Source organism: Camelus ferus, chromosome 13, assembly GCF_009834535.1.
Source record: "Camelus ferus isolate YT-003-E chromosome 13, BCGSAC_Cfer_1.0, whole genome shotgun sequence".
Lineage (NCBI taxonomy): Eukaryota > Metazoa > Chordata > Mammalia > Artiodactyla > Camelidae > Camelus > Camelus ferus.
In genome coordinates this window covers 45,735,579-45,750,916 of record NC_045708.1, presented here as the reverse complement: position 1 = coordinate 45,750,916, position 15,338 = coordinate 45,735,579, and the positions used below count along the sequence as shown (strand labels likewise).

The 15,338-nt window shown below is 37.9% G+C and overlaps 1 protein-coding gene across 8 annotated transcripts in view; it reads right to left on the bottom strand.

The window, feature by feature from the left end:
• The window catches only part of PATJ (PATJ crumbs cell polarity complex component), a 291,845-nt gene that overhangs the window by 86,507 nt on the left and 190,000 nt on the right, over positions 1 to 15,338 (bottom strand). For all 8 annotated transcript variants that reach the window (XM_032494431.1, XM_032494436.1, XM_032494434.1 and 5 more), the window contains one exon: positions 6,605 to 6,677. In XM_032494431.1, the coding sequence (XP_032350322.1) occupies positions 6,605 to 6,677 (73 nt within the window). The remainder of the gene's footprint in view (positions 1 to 6,604; positions 6,678 to 15,338) is intronic.

Here is a 15,338-nt window from a genome sequence, read left to right as displayed (position 1 = left end):
CCATAAGATCTTGTATATATTTCCCTGTGCTATACAGTATAATCTTGTTTACCTATTCTACAATTTTGAAATCCCAGGCTATCTCTTCCCACTCCCCACCCCCTTGGCAACCACAAGTCTGTATTCTATGTCTATGAGTCTATTTCTATTCTGTATTTATGCTTTGTTTGTTTGTTTTTTTTTTTTTTTTAGATTCTACATATGAGCGATCTCATATGGTATTTTTCTTTCTCTTTCTGGCTTACTTCACTTAGAATGACATTCTCCAGGAGCATCCATGTTGCTGCAAATGGCGTTATGTTGTTGGTTTTTATGGCTGAGTAGTATTCCATTGTATAAATATACCACATCTTCTCTATCCAGTCATCCATTGATGGACATTTAGGCTGTTACCATGTCTTGGCTATTGTAAATAGTGCTGCTATGAATATTGGGGTGCAGGTGCCATCCTGAAGTAGGGTTCCTTCTGGATAAAAGCCCAGGAGTGGGATTCCTGGTTCATATGGTAAGTCTATTCCTAGTCTCTTGAGGAATCTCCATACTGTTTTCACTGCTGGTGGGAACGCAGTTTTGTACAGCCACTGTGGGTCCTTCTTTTTCTATAAGGCCCAGGTGACAACACACATGGGACAAAGGGTAATTTTTACCTTTTAAATGAATCATGAGTATTACTTAACTATGAAAGGAGTAAACATTACTGAAGGGAATGGTGTGGGATGAAGTTGGTCATAACAACAGTATCTCACATACAAACTGCTATATATAAAATAGATAAACAACAAGGCCGTACTGTATAGCAGAGGGAACTATAATCAATATCCTGTAATAACTTATGGAAAAGAGTCTGAAAAAGAATGTGTGTGTGTGTGTGTGTGTGTGTGTGTGTATATATATGAATATATATATATATATGAATCACTTTGCTGTATACCAGAAACACAACATTGGAAACCAATTATAATTCAATAAACATTTTTTAAAAAGATTATTTGACTTTAATAAAGATTTCAGTTATTGAAAAAAGAATAGTATCTGACACTTCTGAGTACTTATATTCCAGGTGTTATGCTTATTACTCTGTATATATTATTTTATTCCTTTTGAGTCATAGAAAACTTGGAGGAAGCTTTCAAAAAGCAGTTCTTCAAGGCCTTAGTGGTTGTAAATTAATAAAGAGGAAGTGGGAGGGCAACCCAGGTGGAAGAAACAACAGGAACAAAGGCATAAGGAGTGGAGAGAAAAAGACACATGGAGGAGAAATCAGCAGACGTATGTAGAGCACCCAGCACTTTACTGCACAGTCGTGAGAAAAGGAGGCTGATTAGTGGAGGTAAATACAAAGCCTTAATTCCAACCTTGAAACAAAGATTTTGAAACACAGGTCTGATAGGCAAGAGGCGGGTATTAAAGATAATTGAGCAAGAGGACAAATGCAGTAAGAAAAGAATCCTGCATTGTAGGTAAGTGTTGAAAAGTGGAAGATGCTGGAGGCTGAGGTCCTGCTAGAGGGCTGTGACAACACAAGGATCATCACAACTACAGTGAATTCTTACCGTGTGCCAAGGATAGTGCTAAAACTTTTATAAACGTTATTCAATTCTTCCAACAAATCCACAAAATGAATTATTATTATCAAACCCCTTTTTGAGAAAAGTAAGGAAATGCAAGCTGATAGAGCTTAACTGGCTCAAGTTCACTCTGCTAGTAGATGGCAGAGCAGATTCAGGCTTGGATCTGTCCAACTTCCAAGCTTATGTTCTTTTTTTTTTTTTTCTCTTTTCTTTAGTTTCAATAAGTAGTTTTATTACTGGTTAGATTTTACAAATTCTGATATTCAAGCAGACTTCCACCTTATAATTCTAAAACAACAAAGTGACCATTGGAGGGGGGTTGGGTTTTTTTTCCTTTTTTTCTATTTAGGACTATTCATAGTAACAAACTTAATCTTTTTTTTAAAGATACATACATATATCTTCTTTATATATCCATTCATTTGTTGATGGACACTTAGGTCACTTCCATATCCTAACAATGGTAAATAATGCTGCAGTGAACATTGGGGTGCATGTATCTTTTTTAATTAGTTTTTTTTTTCAGATAGATACATTGGGGTGCATGTATCTTTTTTAATTAGTTTTTTTTTTTTTCAGATAGATACTCAGGAATGGAATTGCTAGGTCATATGGTAGTTTTTTGAGAAACCTCCATACTGTTTTCCATAGTGGCTACACCAATTTACATTCCCACAAACAGTGTAGGAGGGCTCCCTTTTCTCCACATCCTTGACAAAACTTGTTAAGTGCCAAGCTTCTGCTCTCAATCGCTGTGCAGCGCAGCCGCCCCAACAATACTACAGTCACTGCAAGGACAGCAGCAGAAATGCTAACATCCCCTTACACCTGCACAGAGCTGCACGGATTATAAAGTCCTTTTACCTATGTTTGGCACTCGATCCTCACAGCTATCTGCTGACACAGGCAGGGGAGGCTATTAACCCGGCTTGACAGGAAAAGGCAAACTTTGAGAGCTTAAGTGTCTTTACGAAGGTCATTTGCTCAACAGACAATTGGCAGAGCTGAAACAAGAACCTACGTTTTCTTGTTGAATATTCAGTGAGTGCTCTTGTTCACTCCCTTAGCTCATAATGGTAGGAAGCAATTTTGTGCTCTGCTCAGCCGTGGTGTCTAGAACAGTGCCTGACATATAATATTTGTTCAATAAAGGAATGAATATGAGATCCCTTTGGTATTTAATAAAAGTACTATTCATTTTTGCTGAATTATTATGTCAGGTCAAAATTCATGATGATATGGCTGTATTTCATCTATTTGGTTATGATTTAAATCGGCTAGCTCTCTCAGAAATGTGTCAGATAGGAATTATGCTTAAGTACTTAGCAGAAAGAGCAGCAGGGAAAAAGGCATAGTGAGAGGGGAACACAAGTGAATGGGAAGAGACTGGTCAGGGGACCAGAGCATTCCTATATAGTACTTCATATACCACTTGCAGGATGGCTGTCACTCACCATTTGGTGGCAGTTATTGGAAGCCAATAGTCTAGACAGAAACTAAAAAACTCTCCTTATAATATAATTCATTATGAGGGTGCAAGAGAAGCATCAAATAGCATACCTTTTAAAGAAAATAATTTATTATTTATTCATAAATTTAAATGCTAATGTGATTTAATTATTTTTGAAAATGAAATGCAAATAATAGCGTACTCAAATTTGATTTAAGAATTGTGATAAGACTCTTGAAACTTAAGATTGGCATTATTTATATTTTACACATATTAGTCTTTTCTTCATTCAAAAATAAAATCAGTCTTTTAAATTTTCAGAATATAATGAAGTTGTTTTTCTGATTTATTACTGAATCTGCTATGTTGAAGTGTAAGTAAAAAAATTTTTAACAGGTGAGTGAAAAATGAGAACCACTTCTGTGGTTAGCACAACTTAAAAAATGAAAATAGTAGCTAACATTGAAGGATATATTTATATATTTGAATAAATAGTTCAACTTTATTGAGCATTTAGTTTGTACCATGAGCTGTGCTAAATGCTTTATATACATTATTTTTCTTTACTCTTTACAAGTCTATGAAGGTTTGGTGGTAACCCCTGCAGATAAGGAAACTAATGCTGAGTAACACAGCTGCCTCTGGGCATATGGGTATGCTACGAAGCCTCTCTAACCAGCCTCTTCTTCTGTAAAGCAGAAATAATAACACTGTCTCTCAGAGGTCTGGATGTAAATGGAACTTGGAACAATGCATCCAAGATAGTGTTTAACACAGTAGATTCTCTATTCAATCATCCTCTTCTAAGTTGCTGCCCTTTAAGCAGGAAGGCAGCAGAGGCCAGTTGGCTGTGCATAGACTAGAGAAAGTACACACATGATATCAGAAGTCATTCCTGATGGAAAGGAAACAAAGGAAACCAGAGACCCCAGAAATGGTCCTCTCAAACTAAATGCTGACACCAACACTATACCTTTACCCACCCTAAGATACAAAAGCTGTCTCTCACAGAAGCTTTACAATTTAATGACAGGGTAGTTTTCTTGATCATTGTAAAGGCACTTTTCTTTAGCACTGAGAAAAACTATGAGCAAAAAAAATAAAAATTCAGTTCCAAGGGGAATACTATTTTGATGGGACTATTCATAACTAACAATACTATAGAAAACATTTATTGTAAAATACTGACCTCCACCCAACCAAAAAAAAAAAAAAAAGATTTATACAACATTCTATAAACGCAAAAGAATTAGGAATTAAGTACTAACATTATTGGGTAGCTACCATGTGCTTGGCACAAGATATCTTTAGCTAAATAGACAGAAAGACAGACAGATAAACAGACAGATACAGATATCTTATTTCTCTCTCTCTCTCTCATATTTAATCTTAACAATCTTATGAAGGAGGAACTATTGTCATCTCCCTACAGTAAGTGGAGACAGAAGAAGTCACTATAACTACCCACGATCACATGTCTAGCATATGGCTGTGCTAGGGTTTGAACTGAAGGAGCTGCCTCTGGGGCAGCTCTTTTCACCACCCTGCTAACTGCCTACACTAGTCTTTAGAATGAAAATACGCAGTGCTGGCAAAGCTGTGGCTAAATGGCTACTGGTGGATACTCATTATCACTACAACCTCTTCTGATGGTAACTAGTCTGAATACAGACTCAAAATTTGAACTTGTATAGTTTTTGATTTGGCAACTGTCTATTGGGGAAGTCTACACAATAGAAATAAAAGCTCCAGTACCAAATGATTGATATATATGTGTGTGGTGGGGCACACATTGCACGTGTATGTTTCTTTTGGTATCTTTTACTGGCAAAAAAAAAAAAAAAATCATCTGAGTATCTGTCAATTGGAAAAATATGCAATATAGGACATTAAAATATGATCATTATATTAAGCAAAATAAAGGTTTTCTGTTTAATGCACAGAATCTATTTCAGAAGAATGTCTAATAGTCACCTCAACTTAACTGATCTAAAACAAGCCTCTTAATTTCTGCCTCCCTGTTGTCAATAGACTGCAGTAAATGGCACCACCATCCACCTAGTTGCTCAAGGCAAAATTCTACATTTATCCATGATTCTTTAGTTCCCCTCAGCATACATGTTTAATCAATCGTCTAATTCAGCATCTAAAACATCAAGAATCAGCTCACTTTTCTTTGCTTCCATCACCAAAGCCTCATCTAACCACAATGGGGGTCTCATCTGGGCTTCTGCCACCTAGCGCATTACTTTCACCTCCCTGCAGTCCATTCTCTACCTAGTGGACTATATCAGTTCACCTTGCTCCCTTGTTAAAAACCTTCCAGTGCTGCTGCACACAGAAGAAACCCAAACTACTTATCTGACTCACAAAGCTCCTCTCTCCCTCCCACCTCCTCTTCCTTCCCTCTCCCCTTGCATTCTGTTCCACTACTCTAGGGGCTCCCAATGTTTCCCAGATCATTCTCATTTGAGAGCTATTTTTGTCCCTTGTGCAGAGAAAGCTCTTCCCCCTTATTTTTGCATGTCTGCCTCCTTCTTATTATTTTGATCTTGTTTAAATTTCACTTCGTCCAAGAGGCTTTCCTTATAACCAAAATGTTCACAAGCCACATTCCCTATTTTAATTATCTGCAAGGTACTAACCACTATTGATAGTACTGTCAGTTTATTTATGTATTTGCTGGTTAATTTACTCATCAGGAAGCTGAACCATGGCAGGGAGGCTTATCTGTTTTATTCATGTCTGTATCTTTAATACCCAAGTAGTACCTGGCATGTAATATGCATTCATTGAATACTTGTTGAATAAAAAGAATTTGTTTTATATGATTAAATATTACTGAAGAGACATTATTCATATATAGCTGTTTATTTTTTGTCATAGAAGCAAAGGAAAAAGCATGGAAAGATACTGAACAGTAAAGATTAATTTCCTTGAGAAAGTGGGGAAAAGAAAATAAAATCTTCTTCTAATAACTGCATTGTTTGATTAGTTATAATTAAGTATGTATTCATTTTTGGAATTAAAAAATAGTTCAATAAGTAAAAAATGTGCAGTGTTCCCTCAGCTGGGAATCCCTCCACTGATTATCTATATAGTCAGCCAGCTACCTACCTGCCTACCTACCCAACAATCCATCTGTCTGTCTCTAGAAGAGATCAATATGTTAACAATATTGTTGTACTAGTAATTTCTCCATCAATAGATGAAAATATTTAAAGGCACCTCCAATCATAGTATGAAAGTGTTTTGAAACCATAAAGATACAATTCAGTTACTAAAAAAGAATTTTTTAATAAATTCTGAAATGCCCAATTAGGACAAAGAATGAATCTTAAGGAACTCTGAGGAAGGCAATACTCATGTGGTTAAGTTCTAATGTGTTTGTCTAACATTGTTTTCTATTACCTTATAACCATACCTTAAATACTTTCTATTTTAATTAGGGAAATTCCCTAGTTAATAAATTCTCTGAGTTAAGAATACCAGACACTGAAAATAAAAAATGTTAGATTTGGAAAAAATGATCATAACAAACCCAGTAATTCATTCACTAAGAACTAGTTAGGAGCCACCTTACCTCAATAGAAGATGGGGAACTTGATGGTAATGGAAAGGGAGCAACAGCCATCTGATTGACTGCATCTTCATTTCTGTGGACATTAAAATAGGCAGAATCAGTACATAGTAAATGCTAAGTTCCTGGTTCAAATTAGAATCATTCTCTCAGTAAACATAGCACTACAGAATAAAAAAAAAAGAAAACTACATAAATATACACTGGTTTCAAACATGCAAAGCTATTAGGCACAAAAAGAGATGTATTATTCAAGGGATACTAAGATACAATTATTAGTGACAAAGAATGATGATGCTACGAGTTGGCCAAATCCTGCTTAGTAAGTCAGGTGCTGCAAAGGGTAATTTTGGAAAGACATCAACTCCTTCAGCACCGAGGAGTATAAATTTTTCATATGGGCATGTGTAACCTCCAGGCCCCATTAATGTCTAGAGCATTTTGTTCTTTGTACTGGAAAGGCTCCCAGCCTCCTCACTTGCCTTCTGACTTTGTTCTGCCCGATGAAGGATGATGGGTTGTACACGACAGTTCCCTGCATGGGGGTACTGTGTGAGGAGGAGTGACGGGCGGGGAGAGCAGAGAGCCAGACAGACAATGCTTGGTGGGTGAGCTTAATTCTACTGGTCATCATTCTAATTGGAGGAGAGCAGCTGGAAGCCGAAACTCCATTACCAGAGGGACAGGCACAAAACAACTCCTAGAATAGCAGTTCTGGTGATTTGGGCTTATTTCCACTATGTTACTAGCAAACAGTAGGTAGGCAGTGTTCTGTGGGAGACCTATCCTTTACTGTCCATTTGTGATGCATGACCAATATCATTATCTCAAGATTCATGTGAAGTTTGACTTTAGGTTTCACAATATAAACCAAAGAAGCTCCTTACTAGTGCACAAAGATCAGAACTGTTCATAGCTCTCTATGTCCAGTGTATACAGGGTAGGAGGGCACTCAAATCCATTCTGTTATGCTTTATATTTTACTCCTCACCAACTGGAAAAAGAGTCATTGGCTGGTCAATGCCATTCCCATTTTAAAGCTTTAATTATATTGTTGCCTTTAACTTTCTTTATTAAATTTATACCCCACCCAGCCTTCTCCTCCAGTGTTAGTTCAATAACCTCAACTACGTAAATTATTCCCTTGAGTTCAAAGACTAAATATTGATGTCTTCCAAATTCACAGTTAGGCTGCATCTTTTTCTAAGCCTTGGATCTTCCTATTTCCTACTTTATATCTCCACCAGATGTCTTAGAAGCATCTCAAATAAAAGAGTTCTCACTCCTACTCAGTCCCCAGAGGGCTCCATAGTCAATTTCCAGCCAGTTGTTTAACCAGGAACCTAAGAGTCATTTTTGAAACCTCTCACCCCTCAACTATATGTCTAATCCATCAGGAAGTCTTAATTGACTCTACCTTCAAAACATTACCTTGAATCTTTGCACTTCTTTCCATCCTATTCTAGTGGAAGGCATCATCGTTTCTCACCTGAATTAATGTAAGAGCATCCTATTTGGTCTCCCTATTTACATTCTTCATCCTCTGTCTAATCCATCCCTCACCCAGCAGTTACGGTTCCAAAACATAAATCTGATTATATAGACATATAATAATCCCCTGCTTAAAATCCTCCTATGGCTTCTTGTTGCACTTAGGATCAAGTCCAAAATTGTTAGGGAGACTGTAAGGCCCTGGCCATCTGGCCCCAGCCCCCACCTCTGGCCTCTTCCTCTTCTCCTTCCTCACTTTGCTCCAGCCCAGCTACACAGGCCTTCCTTCCATCTCTCAGCTGAGCCGCGCTCCATCCACCTCACGGCCCTCTCTCATCCTCTTCTCTTCTGCTCTGCGTGCTTGACGCCCAAGTCCTCTGTCTGATTTTCTCCTATTTCTCCTTCATAGCTCACTATAAATGTCATTCGTGAAACAAGCCTTCCAGGACCTCCACTATATGCTTAGAACACCCTAGCAATGATCACAGATCTGTTTTCTTTCAAAATTTACCTAACTGATTTGTATGAATACTTGCTTCAAATCTGTTTTTCCCTTAGATAAGCACTCCAAGGACAAGACCCATGTCCTTCCTACACTCTGTTATATCATCTAGGGCAAACACACTGCCTGGCAAATAGTGTGCTTAACATAATTATTTTTAAAAATGTAACAATCTCTCACTTCAATAAAGAGACAGAGGTGGTTTCAGTTCTAGCGCTACCATTAACTAGCTGTAGGGTTTGGGAGAAATCACTTCTAAAAAAACATCAGTTTTCTGATCTCTTGAGGAAGTAGGTTGAATTGTAAGAAGCCTAAGCTGATAAGAATTCTTGTGGAATAAGGCAGAGTATAAATAAAGAGATGAAGTCTAGGTACCGTTTCTCGCTGTAACCTTCTCAGATTCTTAGAATACCTAGCATTCCAGCCAAACCAGAGCAAAAGGGAGAAAAACTAAAACCACAAAGTGACACAGAGCATGAAGAATACATCTATTTCTTCTGACAGCATTACAGATGCCTCGAGCATGCACTATTACGTTTAGAGATGGCTATTGTTTTTCAGGGAGCACGATGCATTCCTCAGCAGTTTGCTCGCACACAGAGGAAGTGATCAGTTACCCGTGGGTAAGTAGCAGCATTTTCCCAGTGGTAATTCTCTTTCCCATTCAGTTTCCCCCATGGAATAACACAAAAGAGCTCAGCTCTACCTGAGAGCGGAAAGCCAACAGGGCACGTCTGCTCCAGATTCAGGGCTCACAGGGCAGAGTGTATTTGGCAGTAATTAAGCAAATGGCTTTTCATACCTCTTTCAAAGGTTACCAGCATTAAAAATACGGGTGCACATAAATTCTTATTGAGAAATAATGATTAACTGGACCAAGTTAGCTCAAATCAGCCAAGTTATCCCTTCATAATTTAATAATTTTCCCCCAATTAGTATGACTTTAATGGCCTTTATAGTCCATATTAATTTTTTAAAACCTCACAGAACAGAAAACCTCAATGGAGAGGAGGAAGCTGCCATAAGAAGTTACAGTTCATAATCCTTTATAATCCACCTGCGACTGAGTGTTTGCACACCTCAGCATCAAGCAAGTGGGGACCTGACAAGGCAACAATTTTAAAGGGAAAGAAGTGGGAAGAGGGAAACCAAAGGAGAAGAGGCATTTACACTTCACACAAGCGGTTAACCAGGAAGACTTCTGGGGCGCTCTGACCCCTCATGGTCCATGACTCTCATAAGGAATGAAGTCTGTCTGCTTTATAATTACCCTTCCTTTCCAGTATAATTACTGTAAGTTTCTTAGGCCCCGGTGCCCCACACAGGACACAATCAGGAATTGTAATTTTTTGTTGGTGTTTTTACAGTTCTCTTTAACAGCTACTGGGGGAGACAGAGTGGAGCTCTACCATGGGTAGGAGTGAGGAGGGTACCAGGGCAGGGAACCCTGTATGTGAATGCTCTTATCGCTGTACATGCTATACTCTGTTAAATTATTTGTGCTCTTCTTTTTCCCACTCTAAACACAGAGAAAGGATCTTATTTCTTTGTATCCCCAGCTTACAGCAGGATACCTAACAGAGAATAGGTGTAATATAAGTGTCTGTTGAATGAAAGGGGTCTTAACAAAGTGGGGTCAAGATCTGAAGCAGAACTACCTAGGGTATGCCCTATGATCCAAGCTGCTTCATGAGTTAGTGGCAATGTGCTGCCTGTAGTCAGCTAGCTCTCGGTATCTGCCATGTTAACGGACATTTCTGGGGATGTCTGCCCAGCTCACAGTGATTCCCTGGATGGGGCTCCACTGTGTCAGTTTCAACCTCAGTGGACGCAGGGAGCAGACATTTGCCTCATTTTGAGCCAATCAGATTCTCTCCCCCAAAAACATAAAATTTAGAATAAACTTATAGAGATCAAGGGTGTGGTATCTAGACAATACCAATGGAAAAGCTCAAGGCTAAACAGGGTTCAGAACTCCCTTCTGCTGACATGGTTTCTTCTCTTCATCATCTTAATTATATGGCTCCTTCCTAAGAGTTTCAAGATATCCCTGTATTCTTAGAATACATTCTCCTTTTAATTTAAGCTGGCTAGAGTTTACTTTAATTGGTTGAAACTCAACAATATAACTCTGATTTTATTTTGAATATATTCATTTGTTTATTTAACAAATATTTATACTAGGGATACAAGGATGAATAAAACATGATTCCTGCCTTTGATGATAGAGTAGCAATTAGTGAGGAACACAGCTAAGTAAACAGACAATTACAATAGTGGAATTTCTATCTAGGGATTGTTAGTTTAGTTTTTCTTCAAAAGGATGCTAGGAACACACCCAACTCAGTTTTTTGTTTGTAGAATATATTTATTTTTATGACAAATGCACATTCTGGATCCTGATTTCAATTCTATTTTGCTATAAAAATATTCATATTGGTAAAAATCACGCAACATGGGCAGAATTCTAAGAAGGCTCCCAAGATTCTTGCCCCTGGCTTACAGGTTGTGAACAGGATGAATTTCACTTCCATGATTAGGGTTATATCATACAGCACAGCTGACCTTCAGATAAAGGGAGATGACCAGGTTGGGCCTGACTTAATCACATGGGCTCTTTAAATATGGAGATTTTACTTCTCAGAGCCTCAGAGTTCTGATCTCTGAAATTAGTAGGTTGATTTACATGAATTCTAAGGATTGCATGGAAGTCAGAGACAGAAAGTTAGAGATTAGAAGCAACATCCCTGGCTGGAGGATGGAAGGGGCCTCGAGGCTACGAATGTGAATGGCCTCTAAAAGCTGAGAGAAGTCCCCATCTAAACACCAGCAAGGAAACTGACTTCCACAAGAATGACTTTGAAAGTGGATTTTCCCCCCAAGGCTCCAGATGAGAACTCAGCCTGGCCAACATCTTGATTTCTGCCCCATGATACCCCAAGCAGAGAGCCCTCTGTGCCAGACTTCTCACCTACAGAACTGTGAGCTAACGCATAGGGTATTGCTTTAAGCCGTTAAATCTGTGGTAGTTTGTCACATAGCAAGAGAAAAGTAACACACAACAAAATTTTTTATTTGTAAAACACTGTCACCAGAATCATAACTTCTGAGTTCTTACTATGTATGTACCGCTGTTCTAACGCTTTTCATATGTTAACTCATTTAACCTTCAATAGCAGCTCTGTGGGGTAGCTATAATCATTTTCATTTTGCACAGAGATTAAGCAACCCGACCAGAGTCACAAAGCTCATCAATAGCAAACTGAGATTAAAACCCAGCAGTCTGGTTTCAAAACCTACTCCTTTAACTATTATACTACAGTATTTCCCATTTCAATAGCTTGTCCCAAAGCCACAGGTATCTTTTTTTTTCTCATATACCCAAGCTTATACTCCCAGATCCACCTTGGGGAAAAGTTCTACTAGGTCACAAGTTGCTCTTAAGGCTGTTTCCCAATTTTCCTCAGGGTGAAGATGCACGCAGGGGTCTAAGTCTGCTCCTTCTGACTCTATCAACTTTTTGTACTTAAGTTCTGAGTGTCACATGTACAGTACCACCCCTTATACTAGATATAGTGACTACAGATGCTTTACAGTATTCGTTGCGTTTGATAGTGCAGGCAGGGTAGTGAATCATATAGTGGAGTGTAAGCCCCTCAGTACTCTTCTGTGACAGCTACTAGGGTTGTTCATAAATCCTCTGGCTTGTACTTTTCTTCGCCTTGAAAGTTGAACCAGTACTTGATTAACTATGTTTTCCTTTTTTTTGCCTTGGTGATCATGGAAACACACGCTGAGATGGGAAGTTCTGTTGCCTGGCTACCTGAATGACCACAGTGAGCAGAGAGGCCCCCTTGCTGAGCCCCAGTGGCCACGCTATATGAGAAAGAAAGAAACCTTTGTTGTTTTAAGCCACTGAGACTTGGGCTATCAGTTGCTGAAGCATAACTGAGTCTGTCCTGACTCAAACATGCTCTAAACAAATTTATTCTATAATATTTTTCCCCCCAGAAGTCATGCCTATACCTTATTCAGAATAGCTAAAAACTGGTAACAACCCAAATGTCCACCTACAGAACAATGGATCAACAAACTGCGGTATCTTCATAGATTGGAATATTACTCAGTAATTACAGGAACTATTGATATATATTACAACATGGATACATCTTAAAAAAAAGATGTAAAATCAAAGAAACCAGACCCAAAATAATAAATTGTTTGATTCTACTTACATGAAATTCAAGAATAGTTAAAACTAATTTGTGGTGACGGAAATCAGGAAGATTTGGATCTGGGGGATGGGACTGACTGGAAAGGAGCACCGGGAAACTTTCTGGGGTGAATGAATGTTTTATATTTTTGCTTTGGGTGATGGCTACACAGGTGCATGTTTTGTATTATCTAAACTCATCAAACCAAACACTTACAATCTATTGCATTGAGTATAAATTATACCCTAGTTTAAAAAATGAATTCATGATTAAGTATAGTGTAAGACAACTATGTGCTATTCTGGAAAGAAATCCAGACCTCAGCAGACCTAGGTACAGTTCTATCGACAGGTCTACCAGCAAGACGTAAGCAAGATACTAAACAATGTTAAAAACCTCATTTCTTTATCTATAAACTTAGGATACTATCTTCTAGCAGAACTGTGAGGTAATATAAATGTCAGAACACTAGAGCACAATAACAATAGTTAACATTTAATGTTTTACGATTTTATGGTCTCAGATGCTTAAATTTCCAGGCACTAAGTCCTCAGTTACTGGGTTTTGGGGGGGGGGGTTGGGGGGTAGTAATTAGATTTATTTATTTATTTAATGGAGGTCCTGGGGATTGAACCCAGAACCTTGGGCACACGAGGCACGAGCTCTACCACTAAGCTATACCTTCCCCCCTTACTGTTAACTCATTCAGCCATCAACACTTATACCCAAAGAAAGCATCAAGTCTAATGGTTTCATTCAAAAGATTTCATCCTTCTCTTTTCTTCTGTTCCCATGTCCCCATTCTAATTCATGTACTCCTCATGTTGCCTATACTGTGACAACAGTGTTCCTGCTGGTTCCCTTGTGGTGCTTTCTCTGTGTCCCAATCAATTCAAATCACTCTCCTCTCAACTGTAAAAAAACTCTCTCTGCAACCAAGCCTGAAAATGCACTCTGAAGAACCCAACATCATAGAGTTCCCTCTATTGATGCTTGTTTTGCCTGATGTATAGTTATTTATCTGCATGTCTTAGAATTTCTTGGAGAATTTCTTACTTATCACCATGGTTTTATATAGTATCTGAGATACAGTAGATACTCAATAAATGCTTGAATTAAATTTGTTCATGTAGTTTGGACTCAGTTTTTTTCCTATGTAAATCTACCCAGGTAGTATTAACTAGCTCCTGCTATGCCCAGTTCCCCAATAGTAACTCTCTCTCCTCTGAATTTCTAAACTACTTACACTGCTTTTCTCAGCAACATCTTTCTATTCTTCTAAGAATACTTCACTGTGTTCTTGGAAGCACATACATATCACATATAGGGATTTGTTGATAAAACTCTTTTTATTTATTCCTTATCCATCAAAGTTGTAACCATAATTAAACTGTAATAAGATATGTCAACAACATGTTATTTGAAGCATCAATCCAACAACCATTCACTAATTCCTTAGGATTAAATATGAGATATCTAAATACAAACTCTAAAAAAAAACCACTACAAATTGTGGTCAAAAGAAGTATTAGTGAGCTATGAGGACAATACACTTATCCTTCAGGAAAGCACACTGAGCCCATGATGACAATTTCTGAATGAGGGAAAAAAAAAAAAGACATCTGACATAATGCACAATGTGTGTGCGTGTTTGTAGAATTCCATAACTGTTCATCTGTCAGGATCTGAGATATCTCCAAGGAGCATTTCTCTTTCTTTTTAAACTGAAAATGTTCCATCCTAAAATTTATATGGAATTCCAACGACCTTGAATAGCCAAAACAATCTTGAAAAAGAAGAATGAAGATGGAGGTCTCACCCTTCCTGATCTCAAAATGTACTACAAAGCTATAGTAATCAAAACAATGTAGTACTGGCTTAAGAACAGACATATAGGCCAATGGAACAGAACAGAAAGCCCTGAAATAAACCCTCACATGTAGGGCCAGGTGATTTTCAACAAGTGTGCCAAGACTATTCAATGGGGAAAGGATAATCTTTTTTTAACAAATGGTGTTGAGAAACCTGGATATCTGCATGCAAAAGAATCTGCATGCAAAAGAAGCTGGATCCTTCCCTTATACCATATACAAAAATTAACTCAAAATGGATCAAAGACCTAAATGTAAGAGCTAAAACTATAAAACTACTACAAGAAAACATAGGGGAAAATCTTTATGACACTGGATTTGGCAATGATACCTTGATTCTGACATAAAAAGCACAAGCAAAACAACAAATAAATTGGACTACGTTAAAATGAAAAACTTCTGCTCGTCAAAGATCACAATCAACAGAGTGAAAAGGCAACCTATGGAATGGGAGAAAAATTTTTCAAATCATGTATCTGATGAGGAGTTAATATCTAGAATAAATAAAGAATTCCTACAACTCAGCAACAAAACAAACAACCAGATTAAAAAAGACATCTCTCCAAAGAAGTTATATAAATGGCCAATTTTCACATGAAAAGATGCTCAACATCACTAATCATCAGAGAAAAGAAAATCAAAACCACAATGAGATACAC